The 25,611-nt window shown below is 45.0% G+C and overlaps 1 protein-coding gene across 4 annotated transcripts in view; it reads left to right on the top strand.

Moving 5' to 3' along the window:
* Positions 1–25,611, top strand: part of Enox1 (ecto-NOX disulfide-thiol exchanger 1) — a 554,924-nt gene that overhangs the window by 463,734 nt on the left and 65,579 nt on the right. For all 4 annotated transcript variants that reach the window (XM_048422010.3, XM_087912247.1, XM_048422009.3 and 1 more), the window contains one exon: positions 10,034–10,218. In XM_048422010.3, coding sequence (XP_048277967.1) covers positions 10,034–10,218 — 185 coding nt within the window. The remainder of the gene's footprint in view (positions 1–10,033; positions 10,219–25,611) is intronic.

Raw genomic sequence — 25,611 nt, forward strand, 5'->3', positions numbered from 1 at the left:
AATGACAGTTCATTTCAGCTCTGTGAGCCTGAGAGAAACTTATGTGTGCTTTAAGCCAACAGGACGGTAGGCAGATGAGAGATCTTTGGATAGACAAGAAGCTACAGCTAGGAAGAACTTACTTCGCATCACTTGGGGGATATTTTTGTTCTTCGTTTGGAGCCAAACATGAAAACAAAGACTATAATTTCCCTATACTTCACAACGTTTTTCTCATTTTTCAGATAAGGACCCTGAGATATTTGTCCCAAGTCTGAGAATAGGTATCAAGCTTAAAAGTCCCCTCCCCAACCCTGTGTCTGTATATGTGCACATGTGGGAGGCCAGAGGACAACCTTGGCCATTTTTTCGCAGGCACCTTTTAGGTTCACTGGCCCACCCTCTCTCCTGCTGGCCTAAAGCTCACCCAGTAGGCTGGACTGGCTGGCCAGCTGGTGGGATCCAAGGACCCAGCTGTCTCTGTCTCCCGCAGGGCAGGAGCCACAGCATGCACTGTGATACCTGGCTTGGTTTCTTTAACGTAGGTTCTGTAGGTTCCGGGAGATCCAACTCAGGGCCTCAGGCTTACCAGGCAAGGACTTTACCGACTGAAGTTTCATCCTGTCCCCTCACCTTGTCTTTCTCAAATCTATTGGTGCCTCCCTCCTTCATGAAGCCCATGTCCGCTGGGCTCCAGTGTTGATAGGAACAGCAGTATGAAGGACAGGAAAGTGTGCAGTTTCTCTCGCTGCTGCTCCTTAGAGACACTAGGTGGTCCCCCAGGTGGTCCCCTCTTCCCTGTGGAATTGGGCTTTCCGTGTTGTGTATCGAAGACTCGTGTGTAACTCTTTAGGGCAAAAAGAATGAGACACCCTTTCAGGTTATTAAATCATGGGGAAATATGGATAGGTAAAGGGCAAAGCTAAGAGAAAGAATGGTATCGTTTGAAATTAGAACAAGGTTGAAGTTACTGCAGATGAAAAATATCTTTATTTTATTTTATTTTATTATTATTTTGTTAGTGAAAGCTGTTAGGTTCTATTGGGGGAGGCTGCTCATTCATTTCCTGGCCACCCAGACTTCCGAAATAATCATACAGAAACTATATTATTTAAATTACTGCTTGACCAATCACTTAAGCATATTGCTAGCTAGCTCTTACATCTAGAATTAACCCATTTCCATTATTTTATATTTTACCACGAGGCTCGTGTCCTACTGGCAAGGTTCCAATACTTCTGTCCCCAGTAGAGGCTACATGGCATCTCTCTTGACTCCACCTTCTTTCTCCCAGCATTCAGTTTAGTCCCCCCCCCACCAAGCTCTATTTTGCCCTATCACAGGCCAAGCCAGCTTCTTTATTCATTAACCAATAAAAGCAACACATACACAGAAGGACTTCTCACCCCAAGGTCCTGGGGATTTTTTAATAGAAATTAACATTTTAACTAGACTTTTTTCCCAACCCCTGCTATGTAGCATTTAGGCTCCTAAGGAATATTTTAACTGATGCCTGATCATCAGCCCTGTAGTAACAAAGCGCTTTATAGAAAGCTCTCCACAGCACTTTTTCTCTCGAGTTCAATAAGAAGCGGGTAACAAGAGAACTGCCTCCTCCGAGGAATTCTTTTAACCTTTCAGAAACAAAATATTTCATGCTCATTTCTGCTTAATTAGAAGGAAGTCATTTTTTTTAAAAAAAAAAATATCATTGGCGATGGGCTTGAAGCCTGTTCCATCCCTGACCCCTTTAATTTAATCAAGGTCACCTAATAAACTTGCCCAAACAACTCTATTTCTCAATTAGAAAAAAAGGTAGTGCCATTTAAGAGCATTCAGTGTGTGATTAATAGCCCTGAACTGGGGACTCAGCATATGCGGGGCCTTTGTAGGGAGCCGCTGTACCTGGAAATCCTACTCGTCAGAAACTCAAAACAAATCACCTTAATGAGCAAAGCAAAAACCTGGCTGAGCGAAGATGTGAGGAAGGTTATCCTACCCAATATAGAAAAGGTCCTAATGTCTGAATTTCTCTCCCCAGTGGGAGAAAAAAAAAACCTGCTATAATTTAGCCATGCAGACAGTTTATAAAACGCATGCTACATTTTCCTGCCCAAGGGCTCAGAAAAGATGGACTCTAAGTTGCCCAAATCAGGCTTCTGGAGAACTCACCTCAGCGTAGAAATAAGTCTGTTGTCAGAAGGGTGGGACCAGAGCCATCTGTGTGGATGAAATGCCCAGCATTCTGAGAAGTTGCCCTGCTCCTCCCGAGCTGGAGGATGGCCAGACGCCTCCGGGAGCTGTTTTGAAGAGAACATCATTCAGGTGTGAAAACAGGAGACCAATTGAGAAAGGAACCTGCGAGACTGAGCATTGGCGTCCCCAGTGAAGTGCTGACCAGCATGGAGAAATAACCGAGCCACACCAAGCCAGACTCCGAGATGCAGCTTAGTGTTGTTTCTGGGACAGCTGGCCAAATGGTGTCCCTCTCCAGCCACCAGCTTTCTTAAAGGCAGCGTGCGTTCATGCTTAGTCTCCTTAATAAGATTATGGGGAAGAATCGACGAAAGGATTTGTGGCAAGATGAAAATACCTTGCTCTGCAGTGGAGAGCAAAAGCGGCAGGTATACACAGGTGGTACGAGTGAGCGTCCCGTTGTGAGCTACTCCTAAGGATCACCTGGGGACCTGCGAGAGGTACCCATGCCCTGGGATAATGCCCACTCATCTGTTACCAAAACACTCCTCAGGTGATCCTGAGGTCCAAAGGGCGGAGAGAGAGCCTATAACATGAGGGTTGATGCTTCTTCGTGGTAGAAGGGAAAGAAAGAACAGACAAGAGATGCCTAGAAGGCCATGCCCAGGGACTAAAGCTGGGACAAGGCTCTTTCCCTGAAGAGACGCCTTTAGGAGGGACTAAAAGAGATGAGGTGCCGGAAACCTAGTGAAGGGATGGCAGAGCCCTCTGTCAGTCACAGGGGTCTGGTCTGCTCCTCCGACCCTGCTACACCCGGTGAGAGCTCCCTGCAGAGGAGGAGAGTGAGAGGCAGCTGCGGTGAGATTACACTTGGAAAGTGGAGTTCCCTTCTCAAAGCGTGGGTGCCGCTGGACGGGTTTGAGTCAGAGAGATCAGGTTCAGAAAGCAGAGCTTAAGAAGACCCACAGAGGACTGGTGTGTGTGCTTCTCAGGAAATGGTATCAACATCATTATTATTATTACTATATTATTATCATTATCATCATCATTATTATTTACGTACGTGTGTGTGTGTGTGTGTGTGTGTGTAGTGCATGCATCAGGAAAAGAAAAATAATGTCTTTTAGGGGGAAAAGTCATGAAGAACGTTCAGTGACCATCTGCTAAGGGAGGCTGCTGTGGGTTGGAGGAGTGACTGCTTCTATCCATGCCCAGCAGACTGTTCGGAAAGCCTGTCCCTTCCTCTACCGGCCTTGCCCATCTATCTGCCTAGGTCAGTGACCTCAACCTTCCTAACACTGTGATCGTTTAGTACAGTTCCTCATGCTGTGGTGACTCCCCCACACTGTAAAATTAACTTTATTGCTACTTCATAGCTGTAATTTTGCCACTGCTGTGAATTGTGATTAAATATTTTTGGAGACAGAGGCTTGTCAAGGAGGTCACGACCCTCGCGCTGAGAACCTCCGGCCATGGCACCTCCTGGAAGCCACTGGGTCCTTGAGTTTCTACTCTGCACTAGCTTCTCCTACGTCACTTCCGCTTCCTCCCCAGCATTCTCAAGCAACAACCTCCCCACCCCCCCCACCCCCCCACACACACGTCACCCATTGTGGAAAGAGCCAAGCTCACTAACTTCTTACGCTCTCCTTCATGCTAGCCTCTGAGGTAAGGTGGATTAGGGTGGGAGCCCCACACCCTTGACCAACCCTGTCTCGGCTTGGCCTAGAGTGGCACTCAGCTGGGTTTGCAGTCGTCACCCCTTCTCTCACCCTGCGGACTCCAAAGTTTGCTCCGACCTGACCACACATGGGTCAGCGTTGGTGACAGCGGACTTTGCCTGCTGTTGGAAGTCAGCACGGCCTGTTCTTTTTTGCTTATTTTCCTCTGAGGAAAAAGGAGTAAGTGAGGTAGTAGAGAACAGTGTAATTGGAAGAGTGGTAAAAGCTGATACAAGCCAAGCCGAGCAACACTGTCAGGAGCCCAGCCCTGGCTCGGGCCTGCCCCAGCTGCAGGCGTCTTCATTAGGAAGAGCCAAGATGGGGAGGGGCAGAGGACTTCCTTCCTGAGTCACCTGCTGCCGCCTGCACCTCCAGGCTCACATTTAAGCCGCCATAATGCCAGGCTCTGTTTACCTGCTCTCCTCAAATTACCCTTATTCTGCCGGCCTCACACAGATGGAAATAGACACTGCCTTGTGTGTCTGTTTAGCTCTCCCTAATAACAGCTAATGCACAGACGATAATGCGCACCGCAAACATAAAATGTTATGTCAATGCTAAGTCGTAATAATAATAATCCTGCAGAAGCGTAGCATAAGGAACTTCCAGGAGCAATTTGAGGACGATTGCTGCTTCCGTGGGAATACAGGTGCTATCGAGCAGACCGACTGTCCTCCGCTGCCTCCGTTAAGAGGCTCCGTGGCAAACAGATTGGGTTTTATTTGGCAGATATCCCACTATGCCCCCAGCTCTATGACTGGTCACCAGGAAGCATGGGTAGAGACTACGTCCCCGGGGCCCAGGCCTTCATTGAGGTGTTCGGTGTTGGGTCCTCATCTGCCACCAACAGTAGACCGGGGAACAGACCTTTGGGAGTGCAGAGCTTCTGACGAGAGTCTTCTGCCCTAATATTTGAAGAGAATCAGGTTAATATAACCCTGGAGGCCTTAAGGTCCTAATTTCCATGGCTTACCAAACTTGTGTTTTTTAAACACAAGGATCTCAGAGACAACAAGAGTATTAAAAACTGTGCAGGAGGCATGGAGGGTCCTGCCTTGCATTCTGCTGTTAAGAACCAGTCCAGTGCACACCTCCTAGTGCAGTCACCTCTTGCCTTAAGCATGAGTTTTTGGGTGCACAGCATTATGGTCTCTGCCATAGTCCAGCCAATGGGGACCTTGGCTACCCCACAAGAAGATTTACACAGAGCAGCAAATAAGACATCAGAAGGCAAAGTTGTGACCGAGAGGGAGGCCCTGAAGGCTCTGAGATATTGTAGAATTATCTTCCCAGGCCTTCAGCCTGCCCCTGCCCCCTTGTATATAAGGACAATCGCCTACCTGGACAGCAGCCAGTGAAGTCCTTAGGAAAAGACTTTCTTTGTACGTAGGAAAGAAATACACAGTTTAACCACATCCTCCCAGCATCCCAGGAGTACAACTGGCAAAGTCGAAAGAGAATGTTAAACACAGCATTCCCCAAAGACACAAAGACGAACAGTTCCAGAGAAATGCAAATATTGCTAGCAACAATATGTTAAAGCATTTTATTATTTAGTTACATCTTGCCTGAGCATGAAAAAGATATTAACACACTGTCAGCTTACTGGGACATAACCCAAAATAACTTACATTTTTCATATATTGCTAATTATTTTTCTGAGGCTGGCTCAGGCTGGTAAGAGAGAGATTTCAAGGCTTTCACCAGATTATTTACTTAAAGAAGCTAAGCATGCCATTATCTGTTCCCATGGAAACCCAGTAAGTAGTACAGGCAATGGAGGAGGAGGTCACTTTGACCATAATTAATATAGAAAATAATGGTTTATATAGAATCTGGTAAAGGATACAATGAGACGCCATGTAATACCTTTAAGCCTTTTCCTTGGCGATGCAGTTTAATCTCTAGATCAATTCTTACATTCCCGTGTCACTTCCGAAGTTTGCTAGTTCAGTGCTCATCTTCCAAATGCAATGCAATTTTGCTTAGTGGGATTTGCCCAATGTTTTCAATTGCTCTTTTGCTTCAGACAGTCCCAGTGTCTAGAATTTTCTAAAGTACTCGGCAAGTAAGAATGCATGAGTGTATCTGTCAGCTTTACCCTTCTTAAATTGTATATAATATGGCTCCTTGCCTTGATTTCTCAATGAGTAGTGGGTTTGAGGAGTAACTGGTAATAATCGAGGTCTCACTAGATTCGGTGGTACCTTTAAAGTCGCCAACGGTTGGTCTGGTTGTGTTCAGTAGAGTTTGCAAGCCGAGTATTGTGTCAGATTCATTTTAATGCTGAAATTTGGTTACCCGCATGGATGGCTCTTCCTACAGATCTCAAATGTATTGAAACACAGCACATTCTATGGATGTTTTGATTCAGGGTTAGATAGTCATTCATTTTAATCCTTACCCTTATTTGAATAGTGGATGTCTTGCACAGTCTCTTAAGGTGGATTTTACTGTAGAACCTTAGTGACACATTTATCAAGACTGTTTAATTTAGTGCAGTGTCCCAGAAAAAAAAATTAAAGCAGAAAAGAAGAAAAATGAGTTGACCTTTCAAGTTTCTGGGTTTCTAACACACCAAAATTGACAGGCATTATTAGGATTTTGTTTCTCTCAGAGTTCTAGTCCAAGGAACATAACACAGCCTCCGCCAGGTGCCCTTGTCAAAGGGGTTACACGTCTGGGGCCACCTCAGGACTCTGAATAACGTTTTCTGACAGGAAATAGGTTACCTAAAGTTAAGTGGAGTCAATGCCCAATTTCTCACCCCTTAGGAAATAACTACTTTGCGACCACGGGTATGACCAAGTTTGGTTTTTGTGAATATTAAGCCTGAAATTGGTTAATCAGGAAGATAAATCAGTTATGTGCCCTAATTATAAAGAAGGTGACAGGGTTGTTGATGGTATTGATTTATTGTGGGGCGGGGAAAATTACAGCTGTTTCCTTTCCTGCTCTCTCTCTTTTTAAACGCAATGAGCTTGCATTCCTGTCCCAGGAGTGCACCCAACACCATAGTCTGCTTGCCAGGCACAATGGTCACGACTTAACCAGGAATAAGGACTCAGCTGGACCACTCCATAGGCTTAAAGGACAAACCCTAAAGTAATGGGTGGAACTTTTCCTGTATGTATTTATGTTCCGATGATTTATTAAAATAATGCTGCTGGCACACGCTTTATAGCTGCTTGCATTTTGCTACACAGATTTCAAGATATCTTGCAGACTCTGCAATTCATTTGGAAAATGTAATTTTCATCCCTGCATACTAATCGATTTCTTCACAAACACCTGCTATCAGTTATGATAATAAAAATGCCACCCTGAATTGAAAGGGGGCCAAATAGAGCTTCCCAAGGAAATGACTTAAGTGTCTTTGAATGCCACTAAATGTGGTAATGTGCTTGTGTAGTGCCAACACTTTTCTCAGCGTTTGCATCCTCAGTGGTTCTGCCCCGTTACAGCATCCCTCTTCCAGATGAGGCTCAATGCCCTTGCCTTTGGAGTGGTGAGCTGGCTGCTCAGGGCACCTTGGTGTCTCAGGGTGTGGGCACAATGTTAGAAAGCACCAACCCAAGCTCCTGGGTGAGCTCTGGGTCGTTTCTGATTTTATACATCCGTGGAAAGTGTAAAAACGCCTGCTCCTGGGCTTTGCACATCCAGATACACCAAACCGAGTTCCCTTTATTCGTTCCCTTCAGACTCCAGTTCATTCCATGCACCATTGCCGGACTAATCCTCCTAAATCACCAATCTCATCTCACCCTTCCGTTACCCCAAACACCTTCGGCTCTTCTCACCCCGTCGGGTCTCAATGCTCCCCTTCGCTCCCAGGCTCCACCTCTTGCTCACTGCTTCTAGGCAGACATTTGCCTTTGTAAGCAAGTGTCTCTCATTACCGTCCAGAACAGCCTCCCTCCCATGGTCACTCCTGGTCTTTGCTTGTGGTCTTGCTCCCGAGTGATCCTTCCCCTCTTCTAGGGTTTTCACCTTCCAAAAACACACTTTTCAGGCAATCTATAGTCTCCTTCATTTGTCCAACCCCTCCAGGATGGATTCCCTTGTCATATACCTTGATACTATATTGCTTATTTATTCATTCAACCAAAATTTATTGAGTACTTATTTTATGCAAAACATCCCTTTTTGTCCTTTGAATTCATTAGTTTCTTTTTGGTGTGCCAGTCTTTATTTATTTATTTAGTGGTTTTAAGACAGGGTTTCTTTGTGTAGCTTTGCAGCCTGTCCTGGAATTCACTCTGTAACCAGACTGGCTTCGAACTCACAGAGATCCTCCTGTCTCTGCCTCCCGAGTGCTGGGATTAAAGGTGTGTGTCACCACCTCCTGGCTTTTTATTTCAATAGACTTATGAAAAGTGATATATTCTGTGTTCTCTTCTGTGATCTAAGGTGCCCAGATAGACTTGGGCACAAGGAAGTATGCAGTAAATGCTTGTTGACTAATTGATCCCTAATGGCTTTATACTGGAGTTTCCTGGTTAATGGCATGTTCTGTTTGATTAGTATTTCAGTGTGAACTATATATAGATTATTGTTTTTTGCTAAGTGGAATACTGTATAACACTTAACTGTAAAGCTATTATTAACATGGTTTGATGTTCATTCTTTGGGGATAGAATTCGCTGGGCCCTCTGGTGTTGCCCGAGTAAAGCCCTGCGGTTATCAGCTGTGCCGTGAAGCCTACAGGTAGCTAGCTGACCTCATTCTGGCCCTAGGTCATGGTAAATGGCAGGTGGAACATGGACCTGAACGGGGGGGGTGGGGGTTTTATACGTTTATGTACCATAAGTCAAATCCATGGAAACACTTCTAGCAACAAGCCTAGTAAGTGTTATTTTACTGTTCTCTTCTTGCCCAAAGTAAACCGTGGCTTTTCCGTAAGGGGAGAGAAACAGTAGGCCGCTGCTTGGAGAGTATGTGGGAGACGCTGTTTCTGAACAGCTGTTAAGGATCGAACTCATGAACCAATGGAGCAGTGTCAGTTAGAGCAAGGCTGAATGACTAGAGGCTGGCTTTGTGGTCTGTCTCAGTTACTTTGACCAAACCAGTGATGGATTTCTTGTGTCTCATATGGCCATCACCTGCTGAAATAGGGTTCAGTAGACTTCCATCTGGGCCTGATGGGGTGACTCAGCGGTCTAGTTTATATAAAGAAACCCCTGGTCCAGGGCCCTTACCAGTGGGAATGCCCAGCAAGCTGCTGTTATATTACAAAGCTCCCACAGCGTGAAGATGGAGGCAGGGTAAGAGATTACAATCCTCCGTCTTTGCTCACACCACCCTATCACTCGGTGTTAGATGTTTCTGTAGCTTGAGGTTTGTAAGACCCTGAGCAAAGTGCCTTGATTTTTCTGTGAGAGGAGATGGGAGATTATCCAAATTAAACCTGCATCAACATACTGAGACTTTCAGGTTTCAGGGAGGAGCAGAGCAACCACTCAGCCTTGCAGGGAAACAAAGAATTTTAATCTGTCGGCGAAACAGGTGGAACTAGTTTTCCATTCTGATAGTAGTTAGAGAAAACAATCTGTGCAATTTGTCCCGGCAGTAGAGCAAGAAGGAGCATTGTGCAGAGCAGCCCCCCCCCCCGCCTCCCCTGGGAGGCTGCTGCATGCCTCAGCCTGTGAAACAGCTGCTTAGTTGAAAGAAAGTAGTTCAAGAGGCCAAGCCATCGTACCACCCGAGAGAGGACAGTCATGCGGCAGATATGGCAGCTGCCAAGAATTCTGAGCATCCTCAGCACTGAGCATGGCAGACAGGCTTATGGAAAGGTGTCCAGGGTTGTGGGGAGAGGTCAAGAGGCAGGAGTTTTGAGGGGTGAGTCCTATGCTCTCTGGAAGTATTCGTTGATAAGATAGGGAAAAAATTGAATAGTTTAAACAGATTCTGGGTCTGTTGCTCACAGTATTTGTCTAGTAGAGGTGCCCACCCTACAAAATCAATTCCTAAAGTGGTCCACACCAACTGTTAAACAAAGAGCCCTGAGGTACAGTGATCAGAGTTTAACTTCTGAGTTGATGTGAATCCCAGTTTATGCGAGCCTTTCCTTCCCACCAAAAGATACCGCAATCTGGGCAGGAAGGTGACGCTCCAAACTTCTTCTGTTTCTCATTCAGCCCTGGCTGCTCAGGCCTATGCCCTCAAAGAGGAGAATGACAGTCTCCGGTGGCAGCTGGATGCCTACAGAAACGAGGTGGAGCTACTGAAGCAGGAGAAAGAGCAGCTCTTCCGAACAGAAGAAAACCTCACCAAGGACCAGCAGCTCCAATTCCTCCAACAAACCATGCAAGGCATGCAGCAGGTACCGATCACGTGGTGCTGAGAGGATGGGCCTGGGTGCACTTCCGTGGGAATGAAAGACAGCTGTTGGCCGGAAAGGGTGAAGAGGAGAATGGATGACCAAAAAGCTAAGTCCATAGCCTAGGAAAGCGCTGAAGGCAGTGAGAAAGCTAGACTCTGGAAAAACCAGCCAATGACGTCTGTTGAGAATCACCCCGAGGATAGGAAATAAAGGGCGAGAATTTGGTGTGAGTGTATGTGTGTGTGTGCGTGTGTGTGTGTGAGAGAGAGGGGGGGGGGAGAGGGAGAGAGAGTCCATGCAATATGGCCAAATTCTTGTTGACTATAATAGCTTGTTTTGTTCTATACTTAGAGGAGTTTTAAGTTCAAAGCTTGACAGCTGATCTTTACAAAAGCTATGTGTTCAATTTTTTTGTTCATTTTCAAGATTATCATCAATACAAACTATATTCTATGTCTGGGTTGTTCTTAGGGTCTAGTCTTAGGGTTACGAATTGATCATTGAGTCTGGAGAGATGACTCCATCTGTGAAGCGCTTACCAGGCAAACCTAATGACCTGAATTCAATCCCCAAAACCAATGTAGAAAGCCAAGTGTGCTGGCAGGATTACACTTACAGTCCCAGCACGGGGAGGCACAGACAGGTGCAGCCCTGGGGCTTGCTGGCTCCTAAGCCTAGCCTAATTGGCTAGATCCTGTCTCAGAAAACCAAGGTGAATAGTGCCCGAGGAATGATACTAAAAATAGATCTCTGGCTGCCACGTGCATGAATGTGCATGTGCACATGCAGCAGCATACAGGTACAGGAGCACGCACACACACACACATGCACGCACACACACACACACATGAAGTGATTGCCGATTGAATGAATGAGTCCTGAGTTGGGGCCACATGGCTATAGGAATGAAAAGCTGTGCTTTTGTTGGAGACTGTCAGACCACAGTCGGCTTTACTCCATCCAAAGCTCTGTGGGCTCTGTAGGATTTGTTGCTATCATTAGAAAGGAGGTAGCAGCTGTGGTCTAAGGACCAAAGGAGGAGCATGTGCCATGGAAAACAGGGAGAGAGGAAAACCCAAGTAGAGACAGTTAGGGAAACAGGATAAGAAAAAAGAATCACAGATGGATGTATGTCTGAACACATCAGGTGATAATGTTCTCCAGGCATATGGGGTCTTTGAGTTAACTGAAAATAATAGAGCATAAATTATTACCATTACATGTGGGCACCTTTTAATTACTTCTTTAATTATACAAAACCAACCGATGCTTTCTGGGGGCGGGGGGGGGGGAGGATTGCTTTTGTTCACACCTCCGGAGAAAGGGATTAGGTTGATGGGGAGTTTGACCACAGTGAATAGAGTGCTTGCTGGATTCCCCACATTCCTACTGGCTGCCCTCTCTTAAACCAGGAGCATGAATTGCCTACAAATGTGTTAGGAGTGGCTACCACAGAAGCATGAGACAGACCAGGAACAGTAATCGAGAAGGAAGGATAAAAAATAAAGTTTACAAAGGTTAGCATGTTGGGAAGTGAGCAATGGCCAGGTCAAAGAGACTATGTCTTAAACATCTCTTGCCATTTTAAAGCCGTGTTTTTGAGTCCTGGCGCTGAGTCCTAACTGGTTGATGTTCGCAGCATGTTGAACTAATCAGTGAGCTTCGGAGGTCAGAGCCAGCCAGGAAAATGTCACTGCAGTCATTACTCAGGTCCCTGCACTTGGAAGGCGGATAGAACAGCTGCTGTGTGAGGTTCCCGGGGTTGTCCATACGCCCCAATGAGGCGCAGGGATGGGGCCTGCTAGCATGTTAATCTGTCCCTTTCCCCAGAGAGCACGATGGCAGTCTGCAACAGCTGTCACACGTCAGGCAGCAGGCCCTCTTTTCCCCCAGAAAAGATGTCTCTAATTTCTTTAAAAGTAGATAAAACCTTGAGGCTTGCCGCAGTGTGCAAAATTGTTCTGCTACATTGGGAGACACCTGCTGGGGTCTCAGCATTGAAACACACCATGCATCTTCTCCTCAAAGGGCAATGTCGGGAACCCTTAGTCCTTCTGGGGAACCATTGCTGATAGTTTCATTTACACGATTGCTCTGCTGATAGGAAATGCACTTTAACAGGAAGGTCTGTGCGTTCGTGTACTGTGGTTTGAATTCAACATCAAAATGGGCTCCTCACCTCCTGAGGGTTACAGTACAGGTTCAAGATCTAGGCATCAATAAGGTTGGCTCCTTCCAAGGCTGTGAGAAGACAATTCTTCCAAGTTGCTGGGGAAACACAGGCTGTCGGGTCTTTCCTTAGTTTGTAAACACATTTCCCTGCCCTCTGCTTTTGGTTTTATATGATGTTCTCCTTGTATGCGTGTCCAGATTTCTGCTTTTCCTAAGAACACGGCTCATGCCAGGTTAGGAGTCCACCCTCCTCCAGTTTGACTTCACTGTAGCTAACCATGTTTGCAGTGACCCCTTTTCCAAATAAGCTCATGTTCTGTGGTTCGGAAAACTGGCACTTCCGTATACAGAGGGGAAGGAATGTCTGAAGCATCATAGCAACTGCACGGCAGTCAGTATGTGTTGAGTGGAGGATTGAAGGACCAGGGCTAAGAGGCAAGAACAATGTGGTCCCCATGGCACTCTGGGTTGAGTGAGATTCATGGTATCCTAAGGAATAAGGCAGGAAGGATCAGCACTGCATCAGCATGCCGTGCAGAGGATGCTTCCTGAGTACAGAGAAGCACTTTGCCCATGGCTTTCCAGTGGTTTTCATTGTTATTTTTGTTAAGCAGGTGCATGGCTACTCAGAGGCAAGCCATGTTTAAAATGTGCATGCTTTTAAAGGCTCCTGTTTCTAGCATGTTCTGTCACGTGGGAATAAGTTACTACAGTTAGCTCATCTGAATCTCACCACAAAGAATCCTCACAACTGTAAAACACACAGTCAATTCGCCATTGTAACAAATACCTGAGATAAATGTACTTGGAAACATAGGGCGTTTTGTCCATGGATTCAGATGACTTTGTGCATGGTTAATTGAGTATGTTGTTTCTGGGCCTGTGACTATGTAAAATGTCACGGAGAGGAGGGTGTGAAGAAACAGAACTGATCATCTCTAGGCAGCCAGGAAGCAAAGGAGAAAATAGGGAGTTGGGCTACCAGTCTCCCCAATTCAAGGGCACATCTCAATGACCCGAATTCCTTCTAGCAGATCCCACTTAAAAGATGCACCTTCCGACATCAGACCCTTATAGTATTCAGACCTTCATTACCAGCATTTTGAGTGTTTACAAGATTCAAACCATAACAAACTCTGATGTGTGATTTCTGTCATTTATCCATATTTGAGAGCACTGCTATAGCAACAACAGCAACAACACACACACACTCCATAATAAAGAGTATTAAATAACAGACCATTTTTAGAATTGTCTTCAAGTTTAGCCAGAAGTTTCTGATTTTTTTTCCCCTCTTTTAAGCCCTTGCCAATGTGTTGACCAACGTCACTCCCTTTCTTGCGTGTTTGTGAGAAAAACATTATGAAGCAGAGTTCTTAAACATGAAAAGCCTTAGGGTGACTTTGTCCTGTTGTTTCTCAGTTTGACTCTACACCACACATGAGTCATAATTTAACAATATTAGACATTTCATACCTGAGGAAATAACAGCTTGTAGCCATGGTAACATGACCGCCTTTACCAAGCCATATGACGGCAATTAAGTTAGCCTCTCTCTGCTGGAGGGCTAAGAAGGTTAGCGCCATTTTTTACTTTCATTTATATCTTTAGGTATACAAATAAAGAATAAGCATTATAAGCTCGGCTCATCTTCCAATTGCTACACTGAGCTGCTTTGTTAGGTCTAGCAAAATAAAATTTCTCCTGTGGATGCATTTTGTTCTATGAATGCTGACGAATGCTTCCAATCATGTAAGCCTCACATGGCCATCAATATGTCAGTCATCCCCACAGCCTTTCCTTCAGGCTCCTTTATTTCAGCCCTGCTTCTAGCATCCACTGAGCTGAAATCTATACTTAACAGCTTCCCATTTCCAGGATCTTCCAGTTCGCAGCCTATTAAGACTGGCTGCTTTCACTCAGTCTGCATTTGGAGTTCTCTGGGTCGCTCTGCCCTTTGTCCCACGTCCTACTGAGCAGAATTCTATTGTGAGGGAAGGCTGCAGGTTACACCTGGTCACTGGTTCACAGGCATGTATGGCGTTTGCCCTTTGGGATAAATATGCACAGATTTGGTCTTAGTATTCATTTACAGGCCTTTTTAGGTAGACTAATTTTCCAATTTTACTTGGTTAACTGTGATTGGGGTGGCACAGAAAGCATCCTTAAGGCAGTGCCATTGTCTTTCCCCAGGGCGATTGTACCCCATGAATTCCCATGAGACTGCAGGAGTATTCCAGGTGTTGTGTGCCCTTGTCAGTCAACATAGCTTGTTCGGTCACTCTTGACCACTGTAGTAAATGGATGGAAGTGACTTGTGGCTGATCCATTATAAATTTAGATAGTACTTTTATTTCGATTCATGATCATAGTCCAAAAGACCATAGTCTTAAACATAATCTTAAAAATCAGATGTTTGTTATTAATTGTTCTCTCACAATTTTATAATGTACATAATGCATTTGGTTGCTCTCTCCCTCACCCATTCCTATTTCCCTCCTATCTCTATCAGCTGTTCCCTTCATTAAAAACAAACAAAAACCTCCTTTCTAATATTCATTGGGTTTTGTTTTGTACCCCAAAGAGTTTTACTGTGAGCCATCCGTGTGATCCTGGGTTTAGAACTAACCAAAGTCTGATAGGGTTGCTGGTGGGTATGCAACTAGATCCTATGCCTCCCCGTCTCCCAGAATCTGTTAGTTGCGCTGGATCAGCATAAGTGGCAGGGCCCATGAGCCCATTGTCCATCCTTAACCAACTGCGGAGCAGGGCAGACTTTTCTAGGCCCAGTGCCGATGGGCACAGTTGCTATGGGTTAATGATTACATACAATACCTGTGCTATGCTTAGAAGATGGAATTGCACAACCCTTCTCCCTGTCTTCTGACTTTTACATTTTTTCTGTCCCCTCTTCCATAGTGTTCCCTGAGTGTTAAGGGATACTCTAAATGTTTTACTTAGGGCTAAGCCTTACACTGTCCTTTATTCTCAGCATTCACGGGCTTTCTGTGGGGAGAAACTTCTCTGATTAAGGCTTTTTGAAAGTCTGTGTATATAAACACATTTAGAAGGTATTTTGATGCTGTGTCAATTCAGCTAATCAGAAGTCTTCATTCACCACTAGGGACTAAGGCCTCTTCAGTGATGGGCTTTGGATTGGGTTTACCGTAGAAGTAAGAGTAAAATGGGTCTCAGATCCAATCAATGAATTGTGGGTTACTCCCCAAATAGTTTTGCCATTATTCATTGGTTACATCTTACCTGGAAGATTGGTATGATAGTTCATAGAATTCTCAGATGGGTTAGAGTTTTGTCGTCTTTACCCGTCTGTCCTACAACCAGCAGCCTGCACGGTACCACCCAGCACCAGCACAGTAAGCATTGACCAGCAGAGAGGAAGCTCTGTTTCACCTTGCTTTCGCTGTATGTGGCATTCAGATTGTGTAGCATCTTCATCAAAAGTGTCCAATCAGTTTTTCATTGGGTTCCCAGGTAGTAGGTTTTCTCATCCTTCCTTCATTTAAGAAAGTCAGACATTGTGCTGAAGCCTGTGTGGGACAACTGAGAAGACTGATAAATATGCAGAAACCCAACGGGATGCCATTAAAGCTGATGATCACAAACTGTGTGTGATTAATGGTGATTGTTAGAGCGCCTTCATAAATACTTTAAGTGGGTGCCTTTTAATAGCATTATCAAAGGCAGCCTGAAAATCAGCTATGGTAGGCCAGTGAACCCATTGGCCGGCGTGGAGCAATGACTCACCAACGTTCTAGCTTGACTTTTGTAATGGCCAGGGCGTTTAGCTCTCTTGACAACATTTATCAAGGATAGATCAGGAAAAACGACATGAGCAAAATCGGATTCTTATGAGGAATACCACTTTAGAAATCAAGTAGAACATGCATGTGATTTTTTTTTTATTTGTTAAGGCACATGGATAAATATTACTGCTATGTGAAGATATAAAGTCTTCAATAAAAGAAGATTAATCCCAGTTAGCTTTACTAAAATTTGGGTGAGAATTTGACTGTGGAATACTTATTTATGCAATAAATTCTAGCATTTTAAAGTTAGAACATCAGTGAGTGTCTTTACGCACTTGAAGATGTTGAGCCCGTCCTTTGCATTCCTGTTTAAGCTGCTCAGTTGAATAATTACTTTCTTCTAGATACAGAGAAAAGTTTATAGTACACCCCTCTCCCTACCTACATGCAATGATGTATATGTATTAAAAACCATGACAGAATAATGGGGTGCTGATAATGACAGCTGTGGAGGTCATGGCAGTTGCTTGTGGTATTGAAGGTGTCTGTGGTAAGAATGTGGTGAGAATGTTGACCGAGGTAAGAATATTGGTTGTGGTGAATGTTGGCTATGGACAGAATTCTGACTGGTGAGAATTCTGTTGTGAAAATGCCGACTTAGTGATGATGTTGGCTGAAAACTGGTGGACTAGTGATGATGAGAATATTGCCTGTGGTGAGAATGTTGGCAGTGATGAGAAGGTTGGCTGTGGTGAGAATGCTGGCAGTGGTGAGAAGGTCGACCCTGGTGAGAATGTTGACCCTGGTGAGAAGGTTGACCCTGGTGAGAAGGTTGACCCTGGTGAGAATGTTGACCCTGGTGAGAAGGTCGACCCTGGTGAGAAGGTCGACCCTGGTGAGAAGGTCGACCCTGGTGAGAAGGTTGACCCTGGTGAGAAGGTTGACCCTGGTGAGAAGGTTGACCCTGGTGAGAATGTTGGTCATGGTGAGAATGTTGGCTGTGGTGAGAATGTTGGCTGTGGTGAGAATGTTGGCCGTGGTGGAAGGTTGGCCATGGTGAGAAGGTTGGCCCTGGTGAGAAGGTTGGCCCTGGTGAGAAGGTTGGTCCTGGTGAGAAGGTTGGTCCTGGTGAGAAGGTTGGTCCTGGTGAGAAGGTTGGTCTTGGTGAAGTTGGCTGTGGTGAGAAAGAAGGTTGGCTGTGGTGAGAAAGAAGGTTGGCTGTGGTGAGAATGTTGGCCCTGGTGAGAAGGTTGTTCCTGGTGAAAAGGTTGGTCCTGGTAAGAATGTTGGCCGTGGTGAGAATGTTGGTCCTGGTGAGAATGCTGTTATAGTGATGACCATGGCTGTGGTGAGGATGTTGGTTGGTGGTAATGTTGGCTGTGGTGGTAATGGTAACTGTTCTTACAATGCTGGCTGTGAGAACCAATGGTGGTAACACTAGTTGTGGTGAGAAGACTGGTTGTGGTAAGGCTATTACCTGTGGTTACTTTGGTGGGCTGTGGTAGAGATGTTCACTTTTTCCATATTTTAGAAAAACAGATTTTTTTTTTTTTGCAAAATTTACTTCCTAAAAGCTATGGAAATTCTCGAAGGCACAGCAGTCCTGGTTCTCCCAGCCACCTTTTAAAGGCCCTACTCCAGAGAGCCAGGGGAGCAGCGCCTGGAGATGGGAAACACAGAGGGATGAAGTCAGAGTTTGCTTCTTACAGTACTCCCTGATTTCTTGATTATTTTCTCCTTTTAGTCCTAGAGTTGAATTTCCTTCTGTAATGTCTGCCAGTCAAAGAGACCTGCTAGGGTATGACTTCTTATCTTTGTCCTACTATTTTCTGTTTTGACTTTATCTGTTATCTATTCTGTTGAGCTTCTGGCTTGGTAATCAAATTATTTGATTTCTAGAAGTTTATTTCTTCTCTGTTATTGCCTTTTAAGGTTGCCTTATTTTTATGTTACCATTGAATTATCTTCTCAAATCTTTTTGATCATTCTACTTAGAAATTTTAAAGGTATTTTTTGCTCCTAAATAATTTCTATTAATTCCAGAATTGTTTGGGTTTTGTTTTGTTTTTCTGCACACCTGTGCATGTGTGTGTGCTTGTGTATGTGTGTTTGTGTGTGTGTATGTGTGGTATTTATGTGGTGTATATGTATATGTTGTGTGTGTGTAGTGTGCCTGTTTTGTGTGAATGTGATGTATATGTGTATGCTGTGTGTTTGTGTGTGATATTTTATGTGATATTATGTGTATATTGTGTGTGTGGTGTACATTTGTTTCATGTGTATGTGTTGTATGTGTGCATGATATGTGTGTTGTGTGATATGTGTTTGCATGTGTGTGTACGTGTATGTGTGTGTGTGTGTGTGTATGTGTGTGTGTGTGTTTGTGACTGTCTTTCATATAGAACCTTGTTCCAAGCAAGGTGATAGTTGGCCATCCCTTCAGATTTTGCATGGAGGACTTGGTTTGCTTTCTTGGAAGTTGTGTGAGTATGCTCATTGCTGAAGCTGAGACTCCCAAGGCAGTAGTTAACTCAGGGTGTATTGACTACACACTTCGTCTTAAGGAGAGCTTGGGTATCCAATCCATAAGTACCCACATTGATGCTTATTGTGAATTCCCAGAATTCCCTTTCTATTCTCATTGCCCTGACAAGCTTACATTGACAGGCATTTGAGTTGAGTCTCTAGAGAAAAGGAACGTACACACATACAAACTGTACATCTGTTACCTTAAACAGGAGCCTGTTTCAAGGACTTTTAACTTTATTCTAGTCCTTGACTGAATACTCAGCTAGCATGTGGCCAAGATAAAAGTAGATAAGGCAGGCAGGTATTAAAAATTGGGTGGCCATCCAAAAACGTGGGAGAGGAAGAGCAGCAAGAAGGTTTTATGGTTGTCAAAATGGAAGGAATAAGAAGTCTGTAATGGTATATTTTGGAGTAAAAATGGTGACTGTCTTAGTTAAGGTATCTAGTACTGTGAAGAGACACCATGACCATAGCAACTCTTATAAAGAAAAATGTGTACCTGGGGCTGGCTTTCAGTTCAGAGGCTAGTTCATTATCTTCAAGGCAAAAAGCATGGCAGCACACAGGCAGACATGGTGCTGGAGAGGGAGCTGAGAATTCTACGTCTAGATCCACAGGCAGCAGGAAGAGTGAGACGCTGGGCCTAGCTTGAGTTGCTGAGACCTCAAAGTCCATCCCCAGTGACACACTTCTTCCAACAAGGCCACACCTCTTAATAGTGCCCCTCCCTATGGGCCTAGGGGGGCCATTGTCATTCAAACCACACAGTGCCCAGGATGAGAGGGAAAGTGCATAACTGAAAGTGTATGGGTAGGAAAATGTGAGCCAAAGAGGCTGAAATATGCAAAGAAAGAAATCACTGACTCTGGTAGCCACTTCGTCTTTTTCCTGGTTCTGGAGCTGAGAAAAAAGAGTAACCAAAAAAAGCGGGGCGGGGGTGGGGGAGATTGGAGAAGAAGAAGAGGCAGAGGAGGACCATAAAAACCAAATCTGGTGTTTCTGAGAAGCCTTGGTTCCAGGGACTGCGTGAAGCTGAGGACTGCAGGACGGTCTAGATGGGGCTGAAGAAGACAAAGGAAAGCCGTGGAGGGTGGAGGATGCCTTCAGCAGAGTCCGCCTCAACGGCTGTTGTTTAATCAAAGAAATTGGCACAAACCCAGAACAGGAAGACAAGAAAATGAGAAATGGCCCCAAAGAAATTATTCAAAGAGTTTAGCAAGATTAGTTATGTCTTAATCATTTTAATGAAATATCTAGATACCAAGTGGTGAATGTAAAAAAAAAAAAACTACAGGTGAATTAGTCTAGCATTTAGGCTATAATGATTCATGAAATCTACCTTCTAAAGAGAATCTGTGGCCCTCCACTGTCCGGTTGCAAGGAAGAAGCATCCTTAACATCAGGTTGTTGAGTCACTCAGGAAGTTCATTAACAATGTTATCATAATGTTTTTACATATGTATGGTGTAACATTATACATCAGAACAGGAAAGAATTCAGCACCGCTTGTACAAGGCAAGGACATTTCCCAACAATGCAGAGAGGGGGTTTCTTTGAAAAGCTGTAAAGCCTTTAGCTTTAAAAGGTTCAGAAAAGGCGTGTGTGTATAAATAGACAAGCACACATAAAAACCCCCGATGTCTTTGCAAGCCACAACTGCAAAGGCATGCCCTGTGCTTAGCCCATTCTGTTTCATCTACCAAAATGTAGGCCCTTCCTTTCTTCAGTGGGAATTATTCACGAGGTTTTCCCCGCATTCATATTAAAAGCCACTGACATTTTACTAGAAGCAGAAAACCTCATCCACAGGACCATCTTAAATGTGCCTTTAAAGGGCTTGATCGTTAGACATCAGGTTCACCAGAGCCTCTTTTCTTAGAAATTAATTAATTAATTTTAAAGTGATCTTTTCTCATTTTATATACCTAATCCAGTTCCCACTCCCTCCCTTCCTCCTGCACCTCCCACCTTCCCTCAACCCCCACCCCCACCCCATCCACTTCTTAGAGAGGGTAAGGCTTCCCATTGGAAGTCAACAAAGTCTGACACATCACTTTGAGGCAGGACCAGCCCCCCCCCCCCACACACACCATGTCAACATGTAGAAGAATGCAAATAGATCCTTATCTGTGCTCAAAACTCAAGTCCCAATGGATCAAAGACCTCAATCTAGCCACACTGAACCTCACAGAAGAAAAAATTGGAAGTAGTCTTGAATGCATGGGCACAGGAGACCATTTCCTAAATATAACACCAGTAGCACAGACACTGAGAGCATCAATTAATAAATGAGACCTCCTGAAACTGAGAAGCTTCTATAAGGCAAAGGACAGAGTCAACAAGACAAAACAACAGCCTACAGAATGGGGAAAGATCTTCACCAACTCCACATCAGACAGAGGGCTGATCTCCAAAATATGCAAAGAACTTATGAAACTGGACTTTAAAATACCAAATAATCCGATTTAAAAATGGACTACAGAGCCTCTTAGTATGGAGTCTGCCATGGCCTAACTTTCTTTTCATTTGACGACCTCAGAGTTTGTCCTTTTGTTTCTCCCCATTCTTCTGCCCATACTTCGGCCTGATGCATTCCAGCAGCTACTATTGACCTCAAGGTCACTTGTGGGGTGTGCCAGCAGCCCTGTGTTTCCTGACCTCTGCAGCAGCTGGCCTTCTCCCAGATATCCAAATGGACGAGTCAGCTCGGTTCAGAGAGAGACTCTTGAAGAGATTGTTAGCTCTGTTTGGAACCAGAAATGCAATCCATGCTTCTCTGCCAACACCGGGGTGGAGTGGGTGCACCTCACACCTGTTAGGGATTTGAGAGTTTTCCCTGCACTTTCCTGTTGGACTCTGGAGGAGACACAAACGACTCGACCTGATGCTAGCAGAGAGGAAATTGCCAAGTTTCCCTCCTTTCTGGCAAGGCTCGGCCACAGGATGTCTTGCTGTCTCCCCAGGACACAAATCAGAAGATGAGAGACAGGTGGTGCCCACACTGCCAAGGGCATAGATGAAGACACTACGTGAGTGGAAAGCCAAGGCGGGATATGCCTGACTGTTTTCTATCCTGCTTTGGGAGCGAGCATGACTGTCTACACCCCAGGTTCTTCACCTGGCCGGTGAGTCCTGCCAAACTCACGGAGGCTCTTTTGTCATGAGAGGAGATCACACTGGCTGTTGTAAAATGAACGGAGGGCCGCTTTCCGCCGCCTGCCCGGCCAGCTTTACCCGAAATAATTACACAGAAACTGTATTCATTTAAACACTGCCTGGCCCACTATCTGTAGCATCTTATTATCTAACTCTCTCATATTGATTCAACCCATTTCTAATAATCTGTGTCTCACCACGAGGTTGTGGCTTACCGGGAGGATTCTAACCCACGTCATTCTTGGAGAGGAGAGCCATGGTGTCTGCCTCACTGCCTTCTTCCTCCCAGCATTCTGTTCTGTTTACTCCACCTACCTAATTTTCTGTCCTATCAAAGGGCCAAGGCAGTTTCTTTATTAACCAATGAAAGTAACACATAGACAGATGACCCTCCTCCATCAAATGATAAATGCTCTGAAAGGCAGTTGAATGGTGCAGCCAGTTGCTACTGTAGCCTCGGGGAAAATGTGACAGCCCAAAACCTAAAAATAAATAAGTCGAAGACTCAGGTTTTGTAACGTTAAGTCTAGGCAGTCCTTGGTTCATGTTCCCTGGCCCCGTGTGGCCTGTGCTGATGCCTCACCCCCAACCCACGGAGTTCCTCCCCCACCTCCATCTCCAAATGCCTTCATGTTATTTCTCCATCTCAGGGTCCTGAGTCCTGTGTCAAGAGACTGGCCCAAGGCACAATGTCACCTCACTGTGACAACTCCAGCCCAGGTCTCTCTGCCCACAGGCTCTGCCCACTCTCTGACACCATCACTTTCTGAGCCGTGCTTGCTTGAGCATCAGTGCATCAGAGCTACAGCCATGGCTGCAGTAGCCTAGCAGAACATTCTGGTCCACGTGTTAGGGGATTCTAACCTTAGCAGCCTCTTTGCTACCTCTGTCACAGACCCCAGTTCGGTCTCTGCATTACCAGAATAAGAACTAGGAGAAGGAAAATGACGTACACACGGCTTTGTTGAATTTAAACTAGGAAAATACATGTCTTCCCATCTGGGAGGGGAAAGGAAAGCCCTAATGAAACGTAACTATTGGAGGCTCATCTCCTCCTGAGTTCTCTTGTGCCTCCATTGACTAATCTGAGCATCATGTGCCTCCTCATTCGTAATCATCCCTCTGAAGAATAATGAGGCCAGTGGATGAATCAATGGGGGAGCCAGGGGTAGACATCATAGCACCAGGCTGCAGACCATGAGAATCATTTGCCTTCTCTGGCCTTTTCTCGCCTCTGCTATGAGGAATCTCAGTTGTCCAGCAGCCTTGCAGCCATCGGCAGGATAGTCGGGATGCAGGGCCTTTGTGTGCGCCGCTCTGCAGGCACTGTGGTGACCTTTGAATGCCCTTCCCTTTCACCACCTCCTTGGGAAATTGCCTCCTGACTTATGTGCAATATAACACTACAAGCACCAGATTTATAGTGAAAAGGATCTTTTCGTAAGTGTAGTAAATCAAACTGGAGTTTTGCCACAGACACAGTCTGGCCTCCTCTGTTCGACCTCTGCCATCTCTCCCCTTCCCGCCATAGATGCTAAAATGAATCCTTGGGGTCTGGCCTTGACTTCAGTTCTGCATTGTCTGCCAGTGCACAGCAACCCATCCCTCACCCCGCTCGTTCACTGTAAAGCCCTGAGCCCTCTGGCACTGTGATGGCCCTGCACATAGCAGGTGTCCTGCCCCCAGCCAGCCTGACGCCATCGTCCACCTCCAGAACTGGGCTACCGTTGGGAGGGCATCCTGCTCCAGGATCTCTCTGTGCAGCTGCTTAGAAGAGGCAACAGGGATTAGAACAACAGCCCAACTTCCTTCCCATCTGAAATGAAGACCATGGAAAGAAGAGAAGGCAGGGAGAGAGGAAAAAGCAGAAAGTAGGAAGAGGAGGGGAAAACATTTACTTTGAGGAGGTAAATACATGCAGAAGAGAAACAGATGTGGTAGTTGGAGTTTCCTGGGTCTGTTTGGCATCTTGACTTTTTTTCCTTTCCATTCTATGCAACAATATATGCTCAATTGAAGAAAACTTTGAAACATGAAGGATGTATATAAAAAATTGTTCATAGTATCACTACCCAGCTAGTTAACTGTTTAACATGGGCCTCTGCCCTTCCTGTCTTTCTCCTTTATGCACATTGTAAGACTATATATAGTATTAATCACACTGAAATATTGACCAGTGAGATAGGCAGACTTCGTCAATTAAAGTTTCTGCAACTGTAACCAAACTATAGAATTGGGAATTCAATTCCAAGATGCTATATGGTTAGTTAAAGACTATGTTTTCTCCTCTGTTTAACAAAGCACACTGAATAGTCGTCGAGGGAAGCTTAAACAGAGTTACTGCCCAATCTGGCCCTCACTTTATAGACCACCCACTTCAGTCAACTGATCAGTGAAGCACCGACATCGTGGCATCGTGACGTTCTCCTTTGGATGCTACTTCCTCAGTTCGGCCGTTTCCTAGCTAGTTTCTGTGTCTGTCTGTCTCTATTTCTCCCCCCTCCCCTTTCAATTTTCTCTTCCTTCTCTCTCTCTCTCTCTCTCTCTCTCTCTCTCTCTCTCTCTCTCTCTCTCTCTCTCCCCCCCCTCCTTTCTTCCCCCTAGCCTTCTCCCCTATTTCCCTTTCCTTCTCAGCTCTCTTCTGTTCCCCACACCCACAAACATAACACGGAATAATTTTAGCAAGTAGTCACAACCTTCTTATTTTTTTCAAAATCCTGTAGGATCCTGAGGGTGCAGAAGTACATGTGGGAGCTTTTGTCATGGATTTCCAAGAAGGGAGTATTACAGTCAGGCGTAGGAAGAAAAAGCCAGCACTGTGGCTTCCCAGAGCTTTCTAATCTGTTCTCTCGATCCATTCTATTGACCACACCCCATGTGGCCACAGTCCATTTCTGAGGTCTGTCACCACCTTTTTGTTCAAAGACAGGTGTCACTGGATGCTTCTCACTAGGAAATGTGGGGACTCTCACTAGATTTGTGATCAAAAAAAGAAAAGAAAAAAGAGATATTCCTCTTATTAAAAAAGAACTGAGCACAAAAGAAGACAAAGATTGTAAAATACTAGAATACAGTAGAAAGCAAGACCAAGTATTATTTATTTGAAAGATTAATAAAATAGAAAAAAAGTGGTGTTATTGATCAGTTTGGAATTGCAGCCTAGTAAGCAGTATTAAGTGCAAACAAGGCTCCACCCTTAAACCCAACAGAGCAGGTGAGGACGGCAAGAAGGCCTTTGTGACATTTTTAAACTGAGACGTTGAGGATCCAGGATCTTATCAATACTGAATCAGCGGAAATCAAGAGTCTGGCCCATCTAAATCTTAAAAACTGAGTTAGCAACTTAAGTTTTGTATTCTAGGAAGAGATACAAATTGCTTTAATGGGGCAAGTTCTCCATCCATTGCAGGGCAGGTGCTGCGTGTCTTTCAGAATTCGCAGAGAGAGTGGAAGGAGAAGGGAGAACGCCTCCCAGCTAGTTTATAAGGCACATGTACTCTCACACAGGGCTGTGTGAATCAGGGAAGGGATTCAGGCCGGTCTCCTGTATCAATATTGTTATAATGGCTGTATTCATTTAGGTTTTCCTGTTGCTGTTGCCATCATTTCTCCTGTGATTATAGTTCAGCTACGAGGGGTGACACTCAGAGATTGAGACAGGAGGATGTCACATTTGAGATCAGACTAGGCTGTGGAGAGAGGCAAGGCCAACATGGGTTACATAACAAGACCCTGTCTCATTTAAAAAATAAAGAAAAGAAAAAAAGAT

Source organism: Myodes glareolus, chromosome 12 (assembly GCF_982192425.1).
Source record: "Myodes glareolus chromosome 12, mMyoGla1.1, whole genome shotgun sequence".
Classification (NCBI taxonomy): Eukaryota; Metazoa; Chordata; class Mammalia; order Rodentia; family Cricetidae; genus Myodes; species Myodes glareolus.